This window comes from Acomys minous (genome assembly GCF_964271855.1).
Source record: "Acomys minous genome assembly, chromosome: 1".
Taxonomy (NCBI): Eukaryota; Metazoa; Chordata; class Mammalia; order Rodentia; family Muridae; genus Acomys; species Acomys minous.
This window is the reverse complement of record NC_140483.1, coordinates 174,842,261-174,866,904: the sequence shown is the minus strand read 5'-3', so window position 1 is coordinate 174,866,904 and position 24,644 is coordinate 174,842,261. Positions and strand designations below refer to the sequence as shown.

Sequence of the window (24,644 nt, the reverse complement as noted above, 5' to 3'; positions counted from 1 at the left end):
TTTTTCTCAGATGGCAAGTGTGCTTTATTCTACAAGAGATTTATTCCATCATGTGGTTTAAATGCTTTAATTTTTACAAGTATTGACAGTTTTCCTGATTTATGTTCTTTTTTTCTTTCTCAGGAATTTCTTCTCCTTTTTCTGTTTTTCACTCTTTGTTCATTAAAACTTGTTTTATTTTTGTTTCCTTCTTTAAAATCTTGGTTTACCATGGAGAAAAAGGAATTCTCTGTCGCTGTCTCTCTCTCTGCCTCTCTCTGTGTTGTCCCTCTCTGTCACTGTCTCTGTCTCTCTCTGAGTCTAAGTGCCATGAAATAAATGGAGAATAGATCTGTAGGGACAAATGAGTAGCACACAGGCTATGGAAACTGAAGAAAGACCACATATTCCAAGCTTCAGTATCCTCAGCACAAGGAAAAGGAAGATGGAACAGGAAATTGTAGAAATATTTTTAGGGTTAGGAAATGACTTTTAGGGAAGCTGAGTGTGTCTGACAGACAGACAATGCCCTGGGACAGAGGTCACACACAGAATACAAAGAAACACTGAAGACTGTCTTTCCATGTCCTCAAGTCATCAGGAGAGCAGATGTCGTCTTTGAAGAGAATTGTCAAATACCTTTAAGCCTGCTTTTCTGTGAGTCAATCCTTGGTTAATGAGATCTTACAGAGGAGACCAAGTCAGATAAGGTGATCCACGGAGCCCCCTCAGCCTGGTGGCATTATGCAAAGGAAGGTCAGAAACATCTAGGTTCAAACTTCTCAGCATAGCTGGGGCATAGTGTTCAGCAAGATGTGAGTTCTAGGTCACATCTAGGACACAGAAAGATCCTGTCTCATGTCTAAGTGCCATTAGTTAGGTTGCTGTTTTTCCAAGGCCTGAATTTTATTGAAAAATTAATCTATATTATTCTGCTTTTTCTTGTTTCATTAACTTTTTACTGTTCATTATTCTTATTATTCTTCTATAGTCTCATTTTAATTATAATAACACAGCATTTTAAAGCTCCATCACAATTTTAAGACTTTTTCATTTTAACTTTTAACCATTAAAACAAAAACATTTATGAAAGAGCTTACAGTCATTTTTGATAAATTGTGAACATTGGTTTAGCATATTAAATTTTATTTCAACTAGCTTTATTTGAGATACTTAATAGCAAATTACAACAACCAGTAAATATCCCAATTTAGTGTTTATTATTATTTTATAAAATTAGTTTGCCATTATTTGGTATTAAATATATAATTATTTAGCATTCAATGGGTTGTATCCTTATATCAAAAGCAAAAATGGAAAAGTGTTACAGTGCAAACTGCATTAAGCCAAGTAAAACAAACAACCTTATTTTTGAATTAAATGTGTCAATTTTTACAATATCTTCAGTGTATCAATGGCTAAAATTATTAAAACCTACTTTATTTCTTCTATCTTTAAATTTCTATTGATAAAGAACTGATGCATATGTTTTCCTGTTTTTGTTTTTTTCCGTGATCTGTGTGAGTCAACTTAAAACAAACAGAAATGCTACAAAAGAATATACTTTAGTAGGAAATAACCTATTGCATTTTGTGTGTCTATTTTAGTAATTGAACACATATTTTTCTGTGATTTCAAATCATTATGTATTCATTCTGTACGATAATTTTTAGCAAACATTGCATTTATTCATTTTAGTTTATCTGTGCATTGAATAAGTAATTTAGCCTGACTAAATCCACCTTCAGTTCAGATTGTCAGTTTCTTATTGTCAGTGTTGCAAATACTTTTTCAAATCAAGTTATTAATTAAATGGCTCATTCATGATTTGGTAGTGTTATTTTTGAATATTTTTAAATTCTACCACATTACTTTCTGTTTTTTCTTTTTTCTTTAATTGCAAATAGTCTTCTCTCCTACAATACATCCCAACCACAGCTTCCCCTCCCCCACTATGCCTAGTCTCCCTCAGCCTCTCCTCTCCCCCAGCTTCTCCCCCACTATGCCTAGTCTCCCTCAGCCTCTCCTCTGCCCCAGCTTCTCCCCAGCTTCACTTCTGCTTCTTAAAAGAGAAGGCCTCCAAGAGGCAACAACTAGTCAGGTCAAAACAAGATACAATAAGACAAGGCAAAAGTAGAACTTATGGGAGTGACTACCAATTTTTCTGATTTTTAAAAAGTTTTCCTGTTTATAGTGTATGTTCAACATAGTCTTCATAAACTCCTTTCTTATTGCTTCCTGCTGCTGTTAGCCCTTTTGTCTACCAGTTTTATTTCTATATACATAAACACATGTAAGAATATATACATGTCTACATATATATACATATAAGAATATAGATGTACACACACTTACACATGAGCCACAAATGAATAAACACCATTTGTCTAAGACTGACCTAATGTATTTGTAGTATCCAGTATCTTCTGTGTTCTGAAAACAACGTAAGTTCATTCTTAAGGCTGAAAAAATATCTCTTGTATACATCTAGCACATTGGTCCTGATGCTGGGCACGTAGGTTGCTTCCATAACTTAGCGACCGTGAGCAGTACTACAATAAAAACTGATGTGCCAGAAAGCATCTCAGCAAGATGTTGACTTGTGGTTGTGAACTCACAATTTTTCCATTTCTTTCATTTGATTCTTTCTCATTGCTTGAATGTTCATCTATACATGTTTTTGTTTTCAAAACACTACCGTTACTTTTGAACAATGAGACAAGAAGACTCTTCCGGATGTCAATTGTTAATGGGGAAGCAGGAATGTGCTTTAGTAGAAAGAGAGAAAAAACCCTGGCAAGAGGGGAAGACAAATGAAGACAAACAAACACATTTCAGGCGCTAATGAAGAAGTAAACTCATATTTTGATGAAAAATAAAAGTGTAAAATAGAAATGTTAATATTGGTAAATCACAAACAACATATTTAAGACTGAGTCAAGAATAATGATAGAGAAGAAGCCAGAGGAAGAGTTCACTAAAAACCATCACCAGGTGTGGTAACAACAGCTGGGTGCCAGAAGTTGGAAAGAATCTTATCCTGGTAACCTGATTTGCTTCTTCTACTGAGATACTGACATTGCACAGTAAGTGCGACTGTCTTCACTTTTAACATAGGCGCAGTCTTAACTTGATAACATGAGTGCTTTTCCTATCATGAGACACTTTGGCCACTGCGGTTGCATACCTAGAATAAGCCAAGCTTTCCTTCCATGTTTAAGATGGTGGCCACACAAAATTAGATAGAACTAAATACTTTCAAACTCTATAGCAGAAGAAAATATAAATGAATCACTAATGTTAAACACAATTATAAAATTGTGAGCAAGTATAATTAGGAAAACTGTGTCAACGAACAATAAAAATAATTACATTTTAACCTGATCAAGTATTTGTTTACACTTTTATATTAAATGAAGGGGGGCAGGGAGGGAGTGTTCCTAGGAGTGGGGCAGTCATAGTCCATGTGTGGAGCTCAGTGGACAGCTCTGTGGTGTCAGTGCTTTTCTTCCACCTTGACTTGGCGTCTGGGCTGGACTCAGTTCATCAGGCCTGCGCAGCACCAGCTGTGGCAGCTGAGCCGTCTCACAAGTCTTGTTTGAAGGTTTTAGGAATGGTGAGTCTGTTGTAAGTGGGGTATTTAGAAGTTCTCTATATTTAATTTTCTCATAAGACATAAAAACTAAGTGAGGAAAAATGGTACAAAAGGGAAAAACTAAGTATGGTTCTTAAAGTGAAACAAAAACCAGAGAACTTAAAAATGCTGAAGATTTATTTTAATTAAAAACTTACCTTCTCTTTTCTCTGCCATGCACCTATTCAATTCTTGTATTGTTGTTTTATCAATGGATATATGTACTTTAAGCTCATCCAATTCATCTTGAAGATTCATCCTATAAAATTTTGGGTAATTAAAAATTACATAAAATGTGTAAGCTAAGAAATGGTGTACACATTGGGAGCTGGAGAGATGGCTCAGAGGTTAAGAACACTGGCTACTCTTCCAAAGATTCCGAGTTCAATACCCAGCAACCGCATGGTGGCTCCTAACCACCTATAATGAGATCTGGTGCCCTCTTCTGGTGGGCAGGCACATATGCGTGCAGGACATTGTATACATAATAAATACATAAATAAGAAAGAAAGAAACAAACAAACAAAGGGTGTACACACAAGCCTTAATCCCAGCACTTGGGAGGCAGAGGCAGGCAGACCTCTATAAGATCAAGGCCAGCCTGTTTTTACAGAGTGAGTTCTAGGACAGCCAAGGTTACTCAGAAACACTCTTGGGGGGCAGGGGAAGAAAAGAAAAGAAAAGAAAAGAAAAGTAGGAAATGCCAAGATAAAAGGAAAAATAGAGTAATTACATATATTCAATTACATTTTATCCAGCATACAAACTGATTTCTATGAGGGTATTTTTTTTTAGTACAAACTATCAACTGTTTTACAGCAAACACGCAAAGTATATAAAATATAAACTTTTAAAACTTCTTATTTTTGGTGAGACTGACTCAATAGATAGCCTGAGATGGCACTGAATTCACCATTTCGCCTCAGTCTCCTGTGTCCTGGGATTATTTGCCCATCACCACCAGCAAAAGAGCTGCATGTGTGTAAAGAAGGGTATAGGGGAACAAACTAAAACAGAGACCACAGAGGGACAAAGTGTTGAGGGAGCGAGGGAAGGTGATAGCACGTACGTGACATGAACCTTGACAGGAAGCTACAGGGCGGGGGAGGGGTGGAAGGGTCCAACAGGAGTCCCAGGAGGAGAAGGGAAGCAGGATCAACAAAGATAGTTTCTGTTTGAAAATGGCACAGTGGAATCCAACACTTTGTACGCTAGTTAATTGTTTTTAAGCATCATGTATAATGGAGTAGGAAGACAGCTTAGTCTATAAAGTGCTTGCTGTGCAATCAAGAGGATCTGAGGTCTATGCCATATAAAAAGTGTGAGAACAGTAGTGTGTGTTTGTTATCCTTATGCTGGGGAGGCAGAGACAGGAGGATCTCTCGGGCTCACTGGCCAGTCAGTCCAGCCCATGAAAAATCCTCTTTCTAACCTAAGTCAGGGTGATGCAAGGGGAAACAATCCACGGTGGAAGACTGGCTTTAGATAATCTAAGGAAATCTGTGCTGTAAATAAAACCCAGGACCAAGCTATATGTCTCATGGCATCGCCAAGAGAAAGCCCCTTAAGGAGACCATCACATAGCATCATAAAAGGTGATAATCCCAACAAATGAATTATCTACATAAAAACGAGGAATATGAAAAAACCACAAAAGTTAAATGCAGTAAGGGCTTTCAGGATCTGAAAGGGACAGGACAGAAGTCACAGAGGACATGAGAAGCTCCAGGGATCAGACAGAACATTAATTGTAGTCCTAGAAACAGATTAGATCAAGCAAAAGAAAAAATAACAGAGCTTGAAGACAGATCTTTTGAATTGTTACTGTCAGACAGAAGGAACAAAAGAGAAGTAAAAAGAAGAAAAAGAAAAAGCTGGAAGAGAAAACGCAGAAGCCTTAGGAGATGTGCAAACACTGTGTGTTCACATCATCAGCACACTGCAGGGGGAAGAGCTACAGCGAGGGCCACAGAAAACATCTTCAATACAATAACAGCACAGAACTTTCCACATCTTGGAGAAGACATTTAAATACTGGCAACAGAAGTATTTAGAACTTCAAATACACATAACCATAGAAGTCTGTCATCATGACATACTATAGTTAAGTTGTTAAAGTACAGGAAAAAGAAGGAACATTACAATATGCAATAGAGTAACACATAAAGACAGATACATTAGTCCAATATTAAATTCCCCTGAAGAAACTCTAAATGCCAGGAGGACATGGACACTCATCTAGTTTGGGTCCTGAAAGAAAATAACCACGATTGTTGTACCCAGCAAGGTTCTGCTCCAAGTGAAATAAGCAAGGACCTTCCAGGATAAGAAAAAATCAAAGGAACTCATGGCCAGTAACCAGAATTACAAAAGATGCTTAAGGGAATCATATATCCAGAAGAAAAAGAATTCAGGTAATACATTATTAATGACGTGAATAAAGCCAGACATGGTGGTGCACCATGTCATCGAAGCACTTGGGAGGCAGAGGCAGGTAGATCTTTGTGAGTTTGAGGCCAGTCTGGTCTAGAAAGTGAGTCCAGGACAATCAAGACTACACAGAGAAACTCTGTATCTCTCTCACACACAAAAAGAACATGAATAAATTTCACTAGAAAAAGAGATACATGAATGAGAAATAAGAAAAAAATACTACCAATACAGTAAATCATCAGACTTACAAGGTAAACAAGCAAAACATATTCAAAGCTACTTGAAAATCAGAACGAGATGGAAATTTATATGACAAGTATGAGAACATCACCTAATTTTATAAAAATGAAACACCGTTAGATATTTAAAAAGAGGGAGTTAAGCCCAAGTGTAAGAGTGGGTGACCTTCAATAGCAAGAATAACAAAAGCCTTAAAGCAGCCGAGGAAATCTAAACAAAGCCAGTGGCTGCCTAATATTGTAGCCAATAGGATAAAATGGTCTGTGCTGGTTCCCCTGTTGGTAGACCTGCTTGGGAAGGTGCTCTTGTTGGAAGGGGTGTGTCATGGGGGCAGGATGAAGGGTAGGAGAGCCCTGTGCCGCTCCCAGTGTGCTCTGTGTCCCGTGTGATATGTGGGATAGGAGCTCTTAGCTGTTCCTGCTGCCACGCTCCCCTCAGCCATGACGGACTCAGTCTCTGGAACTGTAAGTCTTATTAAATGCTTTCTTTTATTAAGAAAATAAAATAAAGAAAGGGGGAAAGAAAGGTGGGGGAGCACAACTCCTGAAAAAGAATACTGAAGTTGACCTTTAGCCTCCACATGCATGTGCACACACATATACAGGTACACACATGTTCATTTACATTCTTAGGTAGACATCTACCTATACACACATGAACAGAAACCACACTCCTGTTCATATCTATACCCACAAATCATAGACCAAGGTGTTCAACTACATTTTACCTCACCTATAAGCACTGTGTTTTATTAAAGGCACATCTGGACCAAATGTCTAAGGCACTTTCATTGCTTCATCTGCTGAAGCTGTATAGCCCATTGCATGTACCAGAAGAACACTCTACCTACAAGTGTGAACATCAAATTTAACAATTCAACCAGCACAAATTCTAACATTGTTTTTTGTATCTAATCTAGGTATTACTTTAAATATTTTGCAATGTACATTTACACCAAATTGTTATGCTAGACAAGACATAGCCATTAGCAGGCTTGCTGGCCAGTGGGGATGGACCCTTCCTTCACAGTCAGCTTAGGACTCTACTGCACACACCCAGGCGACACACACACACACACACACACACACACACACACACACACACACACATCACAGATTTTTTCACAAGATTCAAAATACCTTAAAAAAAGATGGAGCCTGGAGGTATCAAGAGTTTTCCTAAAGCCCAGTAGGGCAAGCTGCTACCCCTTGGGCAAAAAAATAGACATATTGTGATAAGAATATTAACATGCCTGAGAACAAATGAGAAAGAACCACTCCAATTAAAGAATGATGTGCTTGTGTGTTTAACAAGAGGTCAACTGTACTGGCTACTTCTATATCAATTTGATCTAGGCTAGGCTAATTTCAGAAGAGGGAATGGCAGATAAGAAAATGCTCCCACAAGACTGCCCTGTGGGCAAGTGTATGGGACATTTTCTTGATTACAGATAGTTAGGAAAGGGCCTAGCCTGCTGTGAGCAATGCCACCTGTGGGCGAGAGGGAACGAGGCAGGCTCAGTAAACCATGAGGAGCAAGCTAGTACAGCACTTTTCTGTGGCCTCTGCTACAGCCCCTGCCTCTACATTCCTGCCTTGAGCTTTTCCTTGATGCTTGCTGTGATGTGGAAGAGTAAACAAAATTAACCCTTTCCTCCTGTGGTGGTTTAGGAGACCATATGTTTAAATACTTGGCCCATAGGGAGAGGGACTATTAGGAGGTGTGGTACTGTTGGAGGAAGTGTGTCACTGTGTGTGTGTGTGTGTGTGTGTGTGTGTGTGTGTGTGTGTGTGTGTGTGTGGCCGGGGGGTGGGCAGGATTGAGGTGTCCTCTACTCAAGCTACACCTAGTTGGTCAGCTCCTTCTCTAGCACCACGTCTGCATGGATGCTGCCATGTTTCCTGTCATGCAGAGAATGGACTAAACTTCTGAAACTGCAGGACAGCGCCTAAGAAATGTACTTTCTAAGAGTTGCTGTGGTCATGGTGCCTCTTTACAGCAATCAAACCCTAACTAAGGCACCTTCTAAGCTGCTTTTCATCATAGTATTTTACCACAGCAACAGAAACTCTAAGAGACTCTTAAAAACTTAATTTTTCTAGTTTTGTGCAGATCTGCATTCCCAAGGCTGCCCACTTTGCCATTCTCTCAAACTAAATGATTTTCTTTTTTTTATAGTAAGCTTTTTATTTTTAAATTTTTTATTTTTAATTTGTTCACTTTACATTCCGATTGTAGCCCCCTCCTTGGCCTCCCAGTTCCCCTTCCTCCCTCATGCCCCTCCCCCTTCCCCTATCATCTGACCCCAGCCTAGATGTCCTTCAATTGAAGAATAAAGATACTGTGGTACACTTACACAATGGAATACTACTCAGCTATGAAAACAAGGAAATCTTGAAATATGCAGGTAAATGGATAGCACTAGAAGTGATCATCCTGAGTGAGGTAACCCAGACTCAGGAAGACACACATGGTGTATACCCACTTATAAGTGGTTATTAGTCACATACTATAGGATAACCACACTACAATACACAGACCTGAAAACTCTATATAACAAGGGGGACCCCAGGGAGGATGCTTAACTCTCAATCAAAAGGGCAAATAAAATAGACACTGGAAGCAGTTGAAGACAAGGAACAGGAAAGAGCCTACCGTAGAGGTCCTCTGAAAGAATCCATCCAGCAGGGGATCTAAGCAGATGCTGAGACTCACAGCCAAACTTTGGGGTGGAACTCAGGAGTCTTATAGAAGAGCTCAGGGACAGAAGGACCTGGAGGGAACAGGAGCTCCACAAGGAGATCAGCGAAGCCAAGAAATCTGGGCAGAGTGCTGCAGAGACTCATACACTAAACAAGGACCCTGCATGGTGAGGACCTAGACCCCCTGCTCAGAAACAGTCGATAGGCAGCAGAGTCTGCTTGTGGTTCAAATAACATGGGGAGTGGGGACCACCTCTGACATGGACTCCGCTGTCCACTTGATCATGTCCCCTGCCAGGGAGACCTTGCCAGGCCACAGAGGAAGAGGAGACAGGCAGTCCAGAAACTAACTGATTCTTTAGACTCCTTCTGAGTCCTACTTCCAAGTTCACAGATTTATACTAAGAACTCATACAAGGAAATTCTGATTCCCCAGCAACATATTTAGATATTTACATAGTATAACTTACTTATTATATTAGTGTCATGTAAGTATTATGTTAATACTCAAATATGAAAATACATACTTTGATAATATTATTTACACCATAGTGTATTATCTCTTAGTAACTATCCCAAAGCAAAACCATTCTACCTCAATACTCAAAAAATCTACGTACACTTTAAATGGTCTTAAAAGCCAAAAGAATCTTGATCTAAAATTAATTGTTTATCAAGTCTCTTCTTGGTAGCCTGCTATCCTTCCTCTGAGTGCCACCAGGTCTCCCCCTCCACGGGACATGGTCAAATATGAGGCACCAGAGTATGTGTGAAAGTCATACCCCACTCTCCACTCAGCTGTGGAGAATGTCCTGTCCATTGGCTAGATCTGGCTAGGGGTTTGAAGTTTACGGCTTGTATTGTCCTTGGCTGGAGCCATACTTTGAGTGGGACCCCTGGGCCCAAATCTGCCTATCATAATGTTCTTCTTGTAGGTTTCTAGGACCCTCTGGATCCTTCTACTTTGCTATTCTCCCATGCTTCTCTCATCTAGAGTCCCAATAGGATGTCCTCCCCTCTGTCCCAGTTTCCTGGTAAGTGAAGACTTTCATGGGACATGCCCCTTGGGCTAGTATGCAGATATAAGTGAGTATATACCACTTGACTCTTTCTGCTTCTGGGTTAACTCACTCATTATGATCATTTCTAGTTCAATCCATTTGTCCACAAATTTCGGGAATTCCTTATGAGCATATAAAGGGGGAGGATGTCCCCCTCAGGCACAGTCATAGGGGGGGGAGTAAGGGGAAAATGGGAGGGAGGGAGGAATGGGAGGATATAAGGGATGGGATAACCATTGAGATGTAACAAGAATAAATTAATAAAATATAAAATAAAATAAATTGTTTAATGTTACCTTTTATTTGACTTGCAAAAGCAGTTCAGAAAATTTCTGAGAATTCAATGGGCTTTTATCTATCTTTAGTTATCTCCCCTGCATCCTGCAATCTGTTTTCCCCAGGCTCAGTTTCCAAAATTAATATTTGAGAGCACCAGACCCAAATTACTAAGTGGTACAATAAAAATGATCATTTCAGTTAATATAATAGGTAAGTTTGCCTGAGGTAAAGTCCAGTAAAAGTAGTTCCTTTTTGTCTACATCCTTGAATTTTGGGTAATTCAAATATTCCAAAACTTGCAAAAAAATCCACACACATTTAAAAATAGGCATTCCAACCATAATTTTTAGTGTATAAGGCATTAAAAACAAAGAAATGACAAAATGGTCAGGTTTCTTTCTTTTTTAAAATTTATTCACTTTACACCCTGATAGTCTTCCCATGGTCCCACCCTCCCTCCTTCCCTCACTCTGCCTACCCAATTTCCCTAGTCCTCAGAAAAGAGGGTTCCCTCCTCCTCTATCATCTGACCCCTGACTATCAAATCTCATCTGGACTGCCTGCATCCTCTTCCTCCAGCAAGGCTGCCCCGCCAGAGGAAAGTGACCAATGAGTGGGCACCACAGTCCAAGTCAGAGGGAGCTCTGCTCCCCATATTATAGGACCCACAAGGAGACTTAGTTATTTTTAGGCTCCAGGATGGAGACCTCAAAAACTGTGAGCCTAGTAAATCTTTTTCTCTTTATTAATTTTCAAGCATTTACTATAATGACAGTGATAATTAATACATATCATCTATCTATCTATCTATCTATCTATCTATCTATCTATATCTTATAGAGACACACACACAAAGAGAGAGTTCAATAAATAAAAGACAAACAAGAAAAAGAACAAAATAGATCTAGAAATACTAAATAAAAGAAGAAAACTTAAAATTACTTAATAATACCAGAAAATTTTTAATTATTTCTTTTTGAGTTTTATTTACACATATGTTTTCTTCAAGGTTGCCAAATATAAAAAGCTAAAACACTATGAATGTAACATTAATATAATTCCTGGTTGTTACATAGTTCTTCTTGCTGTATGTAGTATGTAGTAATATAAATATATATGTAAAATATTAATAAAATTTACATCTTAGGTGCAACAAATAGATGATTCTATAGAAAGATATAGTTGGGTCTTGAGGTAGCACTATTCTCAATTTTCTGAGAAAGTGCTAGATTGATTTCCAAAGAGGTTGTACAAATTTGCACTCCCACCAGCATGGAGTGCTCCCCTTTCTCCACGTCCTCGCCAGCACATGTTGTCACTTGAGTTTTTGATCTTAGCCATTCTGACGGGTGTAAGATGGAATCTCAGAGTTGTTTTGATTTGCATTTCTCCGATGACTAAAGATGCTGAGCATTTCTTTAAGTGTTTCTCAGGCATTCGATATTCTTCTGTTGAGAATTCTCTGTTTAGCTCTGTACCTCGTTTTTAAATTGGGTTATTAGTTTGGTGATGTTTAATTGCTTGAGTTCTTTATACATTTTGGATATTAGCCCTTTGTCAGATGTAGGGTTGGTGAAGATCTTCTCCCAGTCTGTAGGCTATTTGCTCAACTATGTTCATAGCACTTATTCATAATAACCAGAATCTGGAATCACCCTAGATGTCCTTCAACTGAAGAATGGAAAAAGAAATCGTGACACATTTACACAATGGAATACTACTCAGCTATTAAAAACAAAGAAATCTTGAAATCTGCAGGCAAATGGATGGAACTAGAAATGCTCATGCTGAGTGAGGTAACCCAGACCTAAAAAGGCACTCACGGTATGCACTCACTTGTAAGTGGATATTAGCTCAACATAGATGTCCTCTGAGAGACTCCATGCAGCTGGGGATTGGGACAGATGCTGGGACTCACTGCTGGACTCCTGGAGAGAGTGGTATGGAAGAATGGGGGCATGGAAGGACACAGAGGGTTCAGGAGCCAGGCTGGCGGATGTCGACCCAGGGGAGCCGGCACAAACTGGTGTGCCAACCAAGGGCAATGTATGCAGTAAACCTAGACCCCCTATTCAGATATAGCCAATGGACAGCTCACTATCCATAGTTGTGGGGAGAGTGGGGGACTGCTTCTGATATGAACTCTGGTGCTCCCAATTTGATCACTTCCCCTTGGTGGGGAGGCACACAGAGGAAGAGGAAGCAGGCTATCTGGATGAGACCTGATAGGCTGTAGTCATATGGTGGGGGCAGAGGTCCCCTTTTGTCAGAGGCCTAGAGGAAGCGGAATAGGGTGGAAGAGGGATGGAGGGTGGGAATCGGAAATACAAAAGAGGGGATAATAATTGGGATGTAATCTGAATAAATTATAATAAATTAAAATAAAAAATTATCTGTTTGATGGAATTGCCTTCTGAATTTTCTCATAGACTTATCATACATTTTATAAACCTGGTATTAGATTTATACCCCTACTAAGGCAGGCAGTTTGGCAGGGGCTCTTCTGTCTCACAGATCTAATCACCCTTGCTCGCTTGCTTATCCTCCACTACTCTCCAGGTGATCTCTCATCACCCTTGGTTGCCTTTAGCAAAAATTCCATTACATCAGTTTAGCTAGTCTCCCTTATCTGTGATGTTTTCTGTTAATAATTCTCCACCCAGTGATCCCACTTTGTTTTTCAGTTGTTAATTCTCACCTTTCCAGGCTACATATGAGGCGGAAATCAATCTTCCTCCCCACTGCAAAATCTTAGGTATATCCATAGTAATTGTGTGGAATCAATTCTTCTCTATTTCACTTTAACAAATATCACAGAATATTTTTCAAACATAAATACTTATTTCAGAGAAAAATACAAGAATAGTCATAAAATGTTGTGAACTTATAAAAAATTAAAACACACTATTTCAGAATTTCTGAAGTACAGCAAAGCAATCCTTAGGTGAGCTGCTAGAGGGTTACAGCCCTTACAGCCGAGAGGAAAGGTCCACCAAGCTGTAAGCTTCCCACAAGAGAAGCTGGAGAAAATCGACTGAGCATGACTCACACACACATCTGCAATCTGAATGTCCTCTTTCATGGAACCTGTGAAAGTATTTTCCTCATTTTACAGAATTTATTGCACTTTTTTACTCATCTCATAGCAATTCTTTGTATGTTATGGATACTAATCCTTTTCTGGACATACACACCAATGACAAAAACCTTTTCTCTGAAGCAGGTTTTCAAATTCACTTAACAGTATCTCCCAATGAACAGAAGTTCTTTCTGCCTTTCATACCGTCCATCTAACAACGTCTAGGTCCCACTAACGTGCCCTCTAGAAGCTGCCACAAGGCCACAAGGCCATTCTCCTATGTGCTTCTCTAAACACGTCACTGCTTAACCCTGAATATTTACACTTGCATAAAATCAAGAGTTGACTTTTGGGTTTGTTGTTGGATAAGGCATCCAACTCATAAACATAGAACTATTTAATTGACTTTCTTGGTATCACTAATCATATAGTCATGGGCTATTTGGTTATTTCCAACCATTCTCAGTTATTATTTCTTGACATACAGATTCTCCTTAGTGTCTGTAAGTAGAATGGGAGTTTTGAGTTATGAAAAATGATAGGAAATATAGTACATACATAAAATATAGTACATACATAAAATGTTACAAAGATAAAACAACTAACAGATTCTTAAAAATTATACCATATCTGATTCATCTTTAAAACTCAGAATAATCTACATTGACTATTATCCCATCCAACATGCTATTGCTTTATTGAATTAGTAATTATCTTAATTAATTGATCATTACTATTAGCAATGAAAATTGTACAACAAATGTGTTGAAAACAGCTCAGTAGTTGTTTAAAACATTTAAATGAAGAATTATTAGAGCCATAAATGGTGGCTTCTTCCTGTAATTCCAGCTTTTTATAAGAAATATGATGGCCAAAAATCCAGTCTGAGCAACATAGAGAGATTCTATCTCAAAAACAAACAAACAAACAAAAAGAAAATTACGAAGTAATTCAAGAAGTTCATTCTATTCTACTTTATGGTATATATCCAAGAGACCAAATATATATATATATATTCAATAGCTCAGGAATGGATGAATGTATAAACAAAATAAAAGATAATGTTCTGATATGTGCTACATTGTAGAATAATATTCAAAATATTATGCTAAGAAAAAAGGCAGATATAAATGTTAATTATAATATGATCTTGTTCGTATGAAGCAATGAGTACAAGTAAATCTACAGAGAAAGAAGCAGTTTTGTTTCGTGGAGCTGGGGAAGCAACAGATGGAGAAGAGGAGCGACTGCTTACTCCTTTGGAGATCACAAAAATGCCCTGTCACTGGGCCACATGCCAAGGCCCACTGAGGTACGTTTTAGAAGTCACCTGGCAGTGATGGCAGAAAAAGTAGTGTGGCTAATCAGATTGGTGTGTGTGTGTGTGTGTGTGTGTGTGTGTCTAAAGATTTTGATTTTGATTTTAAGAATGTATATATCTGTGTAAGTGCCCATGAATACAAGAGCCCATAGAGGCCAGAAGTGTTGGGTGCGCAGGTCCTTGGCAACAGCTGAACGCCCTCTTATCTGGTGAGCAGAGTCTCCAGTCCCAACATGGAAGCATTTAAAAGCTTATTATAATAGACCAGAAAAGAAATGGTAGTAGGCTGAATAAAGACATTTAAAAATAATAATGAAAAGATAGGCAGATACATTCTAGAGACACTGTAACTTGGAATGTTAAGATGTACAGATTTCAGTGAGAAGCTCAGAAATAATGATAAAGCCATTATAATAGCCAAATTTCTGGCTGAAGTAAACTGGTAAATCAGGGTTTTATTTCTTGAGTTTGAGCATAAGAAGAAAATCTGTAGATCATAGATTTGTTTTAAATGTATTGTACCTGAGACACGGAGAGGAGACATTATGTATTCATGGTGCTGAGGTTCAGCAACGGGCTTCGGAGTTAGAAATGGGAGTCTAGAGGCCAAGTGGCAGCAGGCAGCGGGGGACTGTCACACAAGAGTGCATACACTAAGGACACAGAATGACTATCAAAAAGGCTAAAAACTGTAAGGTTGAAAGCTGACGAGAGAGGAAGTAATGAGGTGGATGGAAGCAAAGAGACAAACCACAAGGAAACGGTGCTAGAGCTAAAGGCATCTTTGTTTGAGGAGAGCTTGACCAAAACTGAGTAGTGATGATGATTTTTTTTGCAGGACTCAAAATGAGGCTGGAGAGATGGCTCAGCAGCTAAGAGCACTTGCTCCTCTTGCAGAGCAACTGGGTGCAGCTCCCAGCTCCAAATGGAGGCACCCAACCATCTCCAACTCCTGTTCCAGGGGATCTGATGCCCTCTATGCATGTGGTAAACAGCCCTATGCTGGCAAAATATCCATACACAGAAAATAAATAAATCTTTAGAAAAATAAAGCATCTTTAGCATCTTTATTGGATACTTTACCTGACTTGATCTAATTATCCTAAGGGAAACAGTCTTGTTGACAGCTATGAATTAAGTTTAAATTGTGCCCATCCAAAATTGACATGAAAGCTCTAATCAAAACGGGAGCGTCACTAGAGAATGCACTTGGGATTAGACAGCCCTTCATGTGGGGATGGGAAGCTTTTCAATGGGGGGAAGGCAGTCATGGGTAAACTAAGAGGAAGGCATTCACAGAGGCCCTTCCCCCACTGGCAGCTTCATCTTGGACTTTCTCGCCTCCATGACTATGTGAAATAAATATCTGTTATTTGAATCAGTTAGACACAGCACTGTGAGCTGACTAATTCACTGCTAATCCATAGCTCTTACTATTAGTTGCCCATGTGTCTTTAAAATTTATTTGTCTGTAAAATGTTTTAAATGTATTAGAGGCACTACACTTTTTAAACTTAATTAAACCATCATGTAAATCAAGCCTGGTATTATTAAAAAAAAGTTTGTTACGGTTTGTTTCTTGGTTTATGTTCCTCCTCATTAGTGTTAGAACTGGAGTGATGTCATAATGGCATTAACAGTATTGTATCTGGGAAAACATTTTATAAGTAGCTTAAGTTATGCATAACACTTTATAATATATTTAAGTAAATATACATTAAAGGAAGTTAAGTAAAATTGTTAAGAAAGGATGTTAACCTTTCTTATATAGAGACTATAGAGATATATTTACCAACCAATGCATTTCTGTCAGTAGAGTTAATAAAGTTAAAATGCAAAGTTATGCTTTCTCAAAATATGTTAATAGAAACATATTCATAAGTATGAATTATATATTAATGTTGTATATTTATATATGGAGAGAAATGTATGTTATTAATGTTAACTTATATATCTTATATAAACTAAATATTATGCAAACTAGATTTCTTCTTAATCTCTGTTATTGCCTTAATTCAGGCCTTCCTGATAGATATTTAAATGGGACATTTAATTAATGTTCTAGACAGTAATCTTTTCACACTCCATGATGTATTTTATCAATTTCTATCCTGACTCCGTATAATCACATGGCCTCTGGATTGTACTTTATACGCCAAGTGATGAACTACAATACCAGATGGGGTTTTACCAGAAGCTTCATAGCCACTTAACTTGCAGTAGTCAGTTCAAAGTATAACCATTTCCCAGGAAGTTCTGATTTGAGATTTTTTCTTTATACAAGTAGAAAAGGTTGTTTTTTTTGGGGGGGGTTGCTTTATGTCTCTACTATCTTTTATTATTGTTCATATCACATTGCTAAATTATGAGGTTCTAATAAAAGGATAACCCGTTATTTTTCTCCCTTTTCCTCTCCCTAGCAATGTACCCATATGTAGCACTTAGCAAAAGCTACACTTTCCTGATTTATGTATGTAATAATTCAGAAATATAGCATGAATGTCATCACACCTTGGACACAACATACTCAGGACAGGAACCTGCAGCTGCAGCTACAGCTTGTGATGCATAACAAATGATTTCCTGGGTTAGAGGAGCTTGATTCTATGACAGAGCTGAGCCTTTCTATAGTTCCAGAAAATACACAGACTGGAATGCATTTTTTGAGACAGAATCCTACCATGTCATCTAGACTAGTCACAAACTGCTGAGACAGAAAGCAATCCTACTGCCTCTGATCCCAAGTACCTGAGACTATAGGCACATGTCACCAGGCACAGCAACAATTGTTTTTACCTGAGTGTTTCATTTTGAAAATGTTAACAACTATTAGAATCTGTAGGCTCCAACATCTAACTTAGTCTTAGTAAGGCTACATGTTCAACTGAGCAAGCAAATATAATAGACCTATGGGCATTTCTGAGAGCCTTTGTTGTTTCTTACTATGTAGCAACCAAAGGGGGATTCTACCTCCCTGAGACACCATCTTACCTATACGATTGACTGCAGACTTTGAAACAATTACTCTTCTGTAAAAACTGAATAGTCATTTTCTAGTTTAGTGAATTATGCTAGTAAATATAGCTCATTATTTATTTATAGTTTACATATTTACAGTTTATTATTTAGGGAATTATACTGGTAAATATTAACTGTATGAATATCTATATAAATGTCTGGTACATAAATATTGAAGAAGGCAGTCAATTTCTCAGTTCATAGATTTCTGATTTCTTGGTCTTGTTAAAATACAGAAATAACAAGTAGCTATATATCATAAATTTATGCGAAATGATATAGAAAATAACTTTCAGAGGAAATGTTTAAGTCTTTAAATTTCTATGCCAAAGAAGTGCTTAATATTTCTGACTGACCCCTCATGTGCCACACAGCCAACTTATAGGTTTCCACCAAGAACAGCCTTATTTGCAACCACCAACAGGTTGCTTCCGTGCCATGTCCAACCCTCCATTCTGCCAGAATCTCTACCTCCTTCTCTAAGGTCAACTCAAAGAGTCTACCTGACTTCTCCATCCCAGAAGATCTAGCCTGAGCCCCACATCCAGTGTCCTGGCCTAGTCTGGCCTTATCTGCCTACACAACAAGTGATCTCAAGATTTAACCAGACTGTCCCTTTTTATTACCCAACCCACAGGCTCCTCTCACCTTCTCATCTTCAACCTTTCCACACAGTAAGAAGTATATCCTATATACCAACCCAGTCTCCTCGGTCCAGCTCGCTTCATCCCAACTAAGCCATTTAGAGCATCTAGGTCCCACCCACCTGTACATTCTGTCTTCTGACCCAACCTGCCCTGTCCTTATCAGACTAGAAGTAACAAGTGAATTCCATATGCCCACATCTCATTGAAAAAATACAGGGAAGAAACATAAAGCCTGTTTTCTCTCCAAAATCTTCCAGTCCTATAGAAATGTTTTCCCAATAAGAGTTACCTAATGAACTTCAGACTATAGAACTTAAAAGAACAGTTTCAAATAAACCAAAGAATTAAGGAATTTAAAGAAGACACATAGCCACAGTTGAATGAAATTAAGAAGAAACTTAAGTGGAATAAACAACTAAGTCTGGGTGATACTCAAGAAAACACAAAAATAAGGCTGATAGAAATGAGGATAATTCAGAATCAGAAAACAGAATTCAGTAGAGAGACACAAACATCAAAGAGGACTCAAGCTGAAAAGAATATGGAGCTGAAATCCCCAAAACTCAACTAGAAAACAAAGGAAATCCCTAAAAGTGGAATGAATCAAACAGAAGATAGAATATCAAGACTTGAGGATAAAACAGAGTATCTAGAGCAAGAAATATAAAAAAAATTAAAAAGAATCCACAGGACAGGAACACAGAGGAAATGTGGGACACTATGAAAAAACCCCTTCGAGTTACATGCATAGTTGCGGGAGAAATCCCCCAGTTGACAGAAGGGACTATATCTTCAACAAGATTCTAGAAGAAAACTCCCCCAAAGTTAGGAAAGATCCGTATAGATACAAAAAGAAAGTAATATTTAGGGCTTAAGAAAGGAGTGTGGCCAGAAGAGTGTTAAAAAAATATGAAACTATAATTATTAAGATACAAAGTACCACTGAGAACACAACAAAACTAAAAATCAACACAGTGACAATTAGCACACACACATTTCAATAAAAACTTTAAACATCAATGGCCTCAATTCTTCAATCAAAAGACATTAAATAAATGGTCAGGAAACAAAATCTGTCTGTTTTGGATTTAAAAATAAGCACCGTAGAGCAAAAGGATAAAACAAAAGTACTCATATCAAATGGGAACAGGAAGCAAGCAAGTATCACCCTCTGAATGTATGAAAAATAGACCTTAAAATAATGATAATAATAATCAGAAGAAATAAAGAGAGACACCATTCTAACCAAGGGAATAGTTAACAAAGAAGATGTTACAATCATTCATATATATATATATGTATATATATATACACACATACATACATACATACATACATACATACATACATACACACACACACACATACATACACATGAATCAAACTCTGGTGTGCCCAATGTCATAAAAAATACATAACTGGATTTAAGACTCATATAAACATAAATCCATTAATAGTAGGCTATTTTAATACCCCACTTTTAGGACAAAAAAAAAATTAGAGAAACAGAAGAATTACTTACCATATATCAATGGACTTAACAAATAGAGTATTTGGAGTATTACTTCCAAGCCCCCAAAATAAACATTCTACTCGGCAGCACATGAAAGTTTTTCTAAAAGAGACCACAGCCTGGGATATAAAACAAATCTTTACAAAGCGTGAAATCATTATTTTTATCTTACCTGGCCACAATGCCAGAAAACTGAAAATTGACAGTAAACAAATTTCTAATAAATACATGCACTTCATGGAGCTTAAACAACTCATTACTGAATGATGAATGGATCAAAGAAGAATCAGGAAAGAAATAAAACATTTCTTGGAACTACATAAAATTGGAACTAAAACAGAACAAAACTTCTAGGACGTACTGAAATCAGTCATATGAAGGAAATGTATAGCTCAAAGCTGCTATATTAAGAAACCAGAAAGAACACAAATAAATGACTTAACATCAATGTAACTCAAAACTTGGAAAAAGAAGAACAAACCAAGTCCAAACCTGTGAATGGCAAGAAATATAAGACATAAGAGCCAAAATCAATGAAAGAGAAAGAAAGAAAACTATAGAAAGAATTAACAAATATAATTGCTGGTTTTTGAGAAAATAAACAAGGTAGAAAAACCCTTATCCCAACTAACTAGCTGAAAGAAAGAGAAGATCCAAATAATAGGATCAGAAATGAACAAGTAAATACCAAAACAAAAATCAAAATATTATAAGAGAATATTTTTAAAATCTATCTGCACTAAGCTGAAAAGCCTAAAAGAAATGGATGAATTTGTTGATTCATCCAAAAATTAAACCAGGAAAGGATCAGAAACCTAAACAACCCCATTTTTAAAAAGAGAGTTTGATAAAGTGTGGTTGTTCAAATAAGAATGCCCCCATAGGCTCATCTGTTTGAAGACCTGGTCCACAGCTGGTGGACGTGTCTGGGAAGGATTTAGAGGGTGGATTTATTGGAGGGGCAGTGGCCTTGTTGGAGGAGGTGTGTTACTGAAGATAAACTTAGAAGTCTCAAGAGCCTGCACCATTCCAGTTGCTTTTCACTCTCTCTGTACTGCATTGCTGTTTCAACATTTAAGCTCTTAGCTAACTCTCCAGTGCCTGCCTGCTCACCTGCTGTCCCACTGTCCACCATAATGGCCATGGGATCACCCTCCAAAACTCTAAGCCAGCCCCCAATGAAATGCTTTCTTTTGTAAGTTGCCTTGGTAATGGGGCCATGAGCTGGCTAGTTTTATGACACCTTGAAACACGGTATAGCTATATAAAAGGAGGGAACCTCAATTAAGAAAATCCTTCCATAAGATTTGACTGTGGGGCATCTTCTTAATTAGTGATTGGTGCTTTGGTCATGGTGTTTCATGACAGCAACAGAAAAGTAACTAAGACAAATCATAATAAAAAAAAGGGGCCCAATGAATTCACGGCAAAATTCTACACAACAGAGATCTACAGCTAATCCTTCTTTTTTAAAAAATAATTTATTCCGATTACATCCTGATTATTATCCCCTCATTTGTATCTTCCTGTTTGCCCTCCCTCCCTCATTTGCCCTATTCCCTTCCCCTAGACCTGTGACAGAAGGCGAACTCTTCTCCCACCATATGATCACAGCCTATCAGGTCTGCTTCCCCTTCCTCTGAGAGCCAAGCCAGGCCTCCCCAACAAGGGAAAGAGGTCAAATAGGGGGCACCAGAGTTCATGTCAGAGTCAGTCCCTGCTCTCCACACAACTGTGGAGAATGCACTATCCATTGGATACTAGCCCAACATGGATGTCCTCTGAGATCTTTATTCAGTGGGGGAGCGGGACAGATGCTGGGACTCACTACTGGGACTCTAAGTGAGAGAGGTATGGAAGAATGGGGAGACAGAAGGATCGAGATGGTCCTGGAACCCTACAAGAAGACCACCAAGGCTGGCAGATCTGGACTCAGGGGCCTGCAAAAACTGCTGTACCAACCAAGGACAATGCATGCAGTAAACCTAGATCCCCTATTCAGCCAATTCTTAAGCATTTAAAAAAATCAAAACTCTCAAACTCCTTCTATGAAGTCAGCATCAATATAATACCAAAACCAGGTAAAGACATAGCAAAGAAGAAACCTGCAGGCCAATATCCTTGATGAACACAGACTCAACATGCTCAATGAAATAAGTGCAAACAGAATACAGACGTATAACCAATCAATTATATACCAGGAGTGAGACAGAGATGTCCAGGATCTGCACTCGCTTTCAGCACTGTGTCTCAAGTACTAGCTGGATAAATAAATACAGAGGACGAACTAAAAGGGGTAAGATTAGAGAAAATAGTCAAATTGTCCCTATTTGCTGATGACAAACTACACATTAGGGATGCAATTACTTTTTTAGTCCAAAGTTGCAAAATATTCCACATTCCTCCCAAAACAACATGGTCAACATCCCAGTGTCAGATACCAATGTCTGTACCAGCAACTTTTCTGTTTCTGTGTGTGATAAAATGAAATGGCCATGTAACTTCAACAGGAGTTTGCTTGGGCCTATCGTTGCAGAGGGTGTGAGTCCGTCATGATCGAGAGGCGTGGCAACAAGTAGCGAGCATGGCAGCAGGAGCTGGAAGCTGAGACCTCACATCTGTAACAGGGAACACACATGCACACACACACACATGATGCACACATACACAGAGGGAAGGAGAAGGGGAGGGGAGGAAGAGTGGGGAGAGGAGGAGAGGAGGGAAGGGACATGGAGGGAGAGAGGGAGGGAGGGAGAGAAAGATAGAGACAGAGAGACAGAGAGAGAAGGGGGGGGGCGGACATACCTCTTAAGCCTCATCAGACAGTGCCACCAACTAAGGACCAAGTGTTTAAATGCCCAACACCATGCAGAACATTTCTTATTCAAACCACCATAATATATATGTCAGAATTACTAGAAAAGGTTTGTTTTGTTTTGTTTTGTAATTTTCTTTTTCTTTTTTTTTTTTTTTTTTTTGCTAGTGACAGAAAAGAAAGAAACAAAGAAGATCTTTTATTGTGGGTGCACATAAAACCTAAAATTGATAAATTAAAAAAAAAGAAAGGAATTAATAAGACAACAAAAAGCAAGAAGGCGACACATTTGCAATAAAATATCTCAGTATATGCATTTAGAGATTCTGCACATTAAATTCAGAAAGCTAAATTTGATTATTAAAGATTGCTGATAAGTGTGTAGACTGTGAAACATCATGGCAAAAAGAGCCCTTAGCAGTTCAATTACAATTAATTAGGATTCACTTATTTTGATTATGTAAGTATTAATCTTTATCATTCAATATATTCTTTATTCTAAATGTGGTATGAACAACTACTTTTTTTTTCTTTTTTTCTTTTTTTTTCCCTCCTTTATTAATTTATTCTTGTTACATCTCAATGGACATTCTAGTGGGACTCTAGATGAGAGAATCATGGGAGAAAGGCAAAGTAGAAGGACCCAGAGGGTCCTAGAAGCCTACAAGTAGAACATTATGATAGGCAGATTTGGGCCCAGGGGTCCCGCTCAAACTAAGGCACCAGCCAAGGACAATACAGGCGGTAAACCTTAAGCCCCTACCCAGATCTAGCCAATGGACAGAACACTCCCCACAGTAGAGTGGAGAGTGGGATATGACTTTCTCACATACGCTGGTGCCTCACCTTTGACCATGTCCCCTGGACGGGGAGACCTGGTGGCACTCAGAGGAAAGACAGCAAGTTACCAAGAAGAGACTTGATACCCTATGAGCATATAGAGGGGGAGGTAATCCCCCTCAGGAACAGTCATAGGGGAGGGGAATAAGGGGAAATTGGGAGGGAGGGAAGAATGGGAGGATTCAAGGGATGGGATAACCATTGTTTTGTAATTTTCAAGACACAGTTTCTCTGTGTAGCCTCAGCTGTCCTGAACTTGCTTTGTAAACTAGGTTGGCCTCAAACTCAAAGAGATTGGCCTGCCTCTGCGTCCCTGAGTGCTGGGATTACAGATGTATACCACTGCACCTAGCTAGAAAAAGATTTTAAAGCAGTCTTAATTATAATTCTCTAAGAAACAACAGCAAACAATTCTGTAATAAATGAAATAGAAACTATCAGTTAATAAATAGACTATACAAATAATACTCAAACAGAAATTTTTAAAATAAAATTGGAACTTTTAAAAATTACTGCATGGATAAATACAGAGATGAAGGGGGACATTTAGCTTGAAGACAATAATAGAAATGACCTAGTCCACACAGATATGAAACAGGGTGAGAATCAGAGGAATAGTCTCAGGGTATGTATAGCAATAGATTGTCCACTGTCCATGTCCCTAGAATTCTAGTTGTGGAATGAAGGGAGCACACTGGTCAAGAAAATACTAGAAAAATAATGGCCCAAAACTATAAAGTTTGGCAAATGCATCCCAATGTTGAGAGAGAAAGACAGACACAGACAGAGAGAGACAGAGACAGAGAGAGACAGACACAGACAGACAGACGGACAGAGAGAGAGAGAGAGAGAGAGAGAGAGAGAGAGAGAGAGAGAGAGAGAGAATGAATCCAAAATAAGCTACATCCAAAGAAACCCATGTCAAGACATCCTAGAATCAAACCAGGCTGTGGTGGCGCACGCCTTTAATCCCAGCACTCAGGAGGCAGAGGCAGGCGGATTACAGTGAGTTCAAGGCCAGACTGGTCTACAAAGCGAATCCAGGACAGTCAAGGCTACATAGAGTAACCCCGTCTTGAAAAA

The 24,644-nt window shown here is 38.4% G+C and overlaps 1 protein-coding gene across 7 annotated transcripts in view; it reads right to left on the bottom strand.

Moving 5' to 3' along the window:
* CNTLN (centlein) overlaps positions 1-24,644 on the bottom strand; it is a 251,852-nt gene that overhangs the window by 94,853 nt on the left and 132,355 nt on the right. For all 7 annotated transcript variants that reach the window (XM_084779053.1, XM_084779054.1, XM_084779056.1 and 4 more), the window contains exon 13: positions 3,772-3,872. In XM_084779053.1, the coding sequence (XP_084635179.1) occupies positions 3,772-3,872 (101 nt within the window). The remainder of the gene's footprint in view (positions 1-3,771; positions 3,873-24,644) is intronic.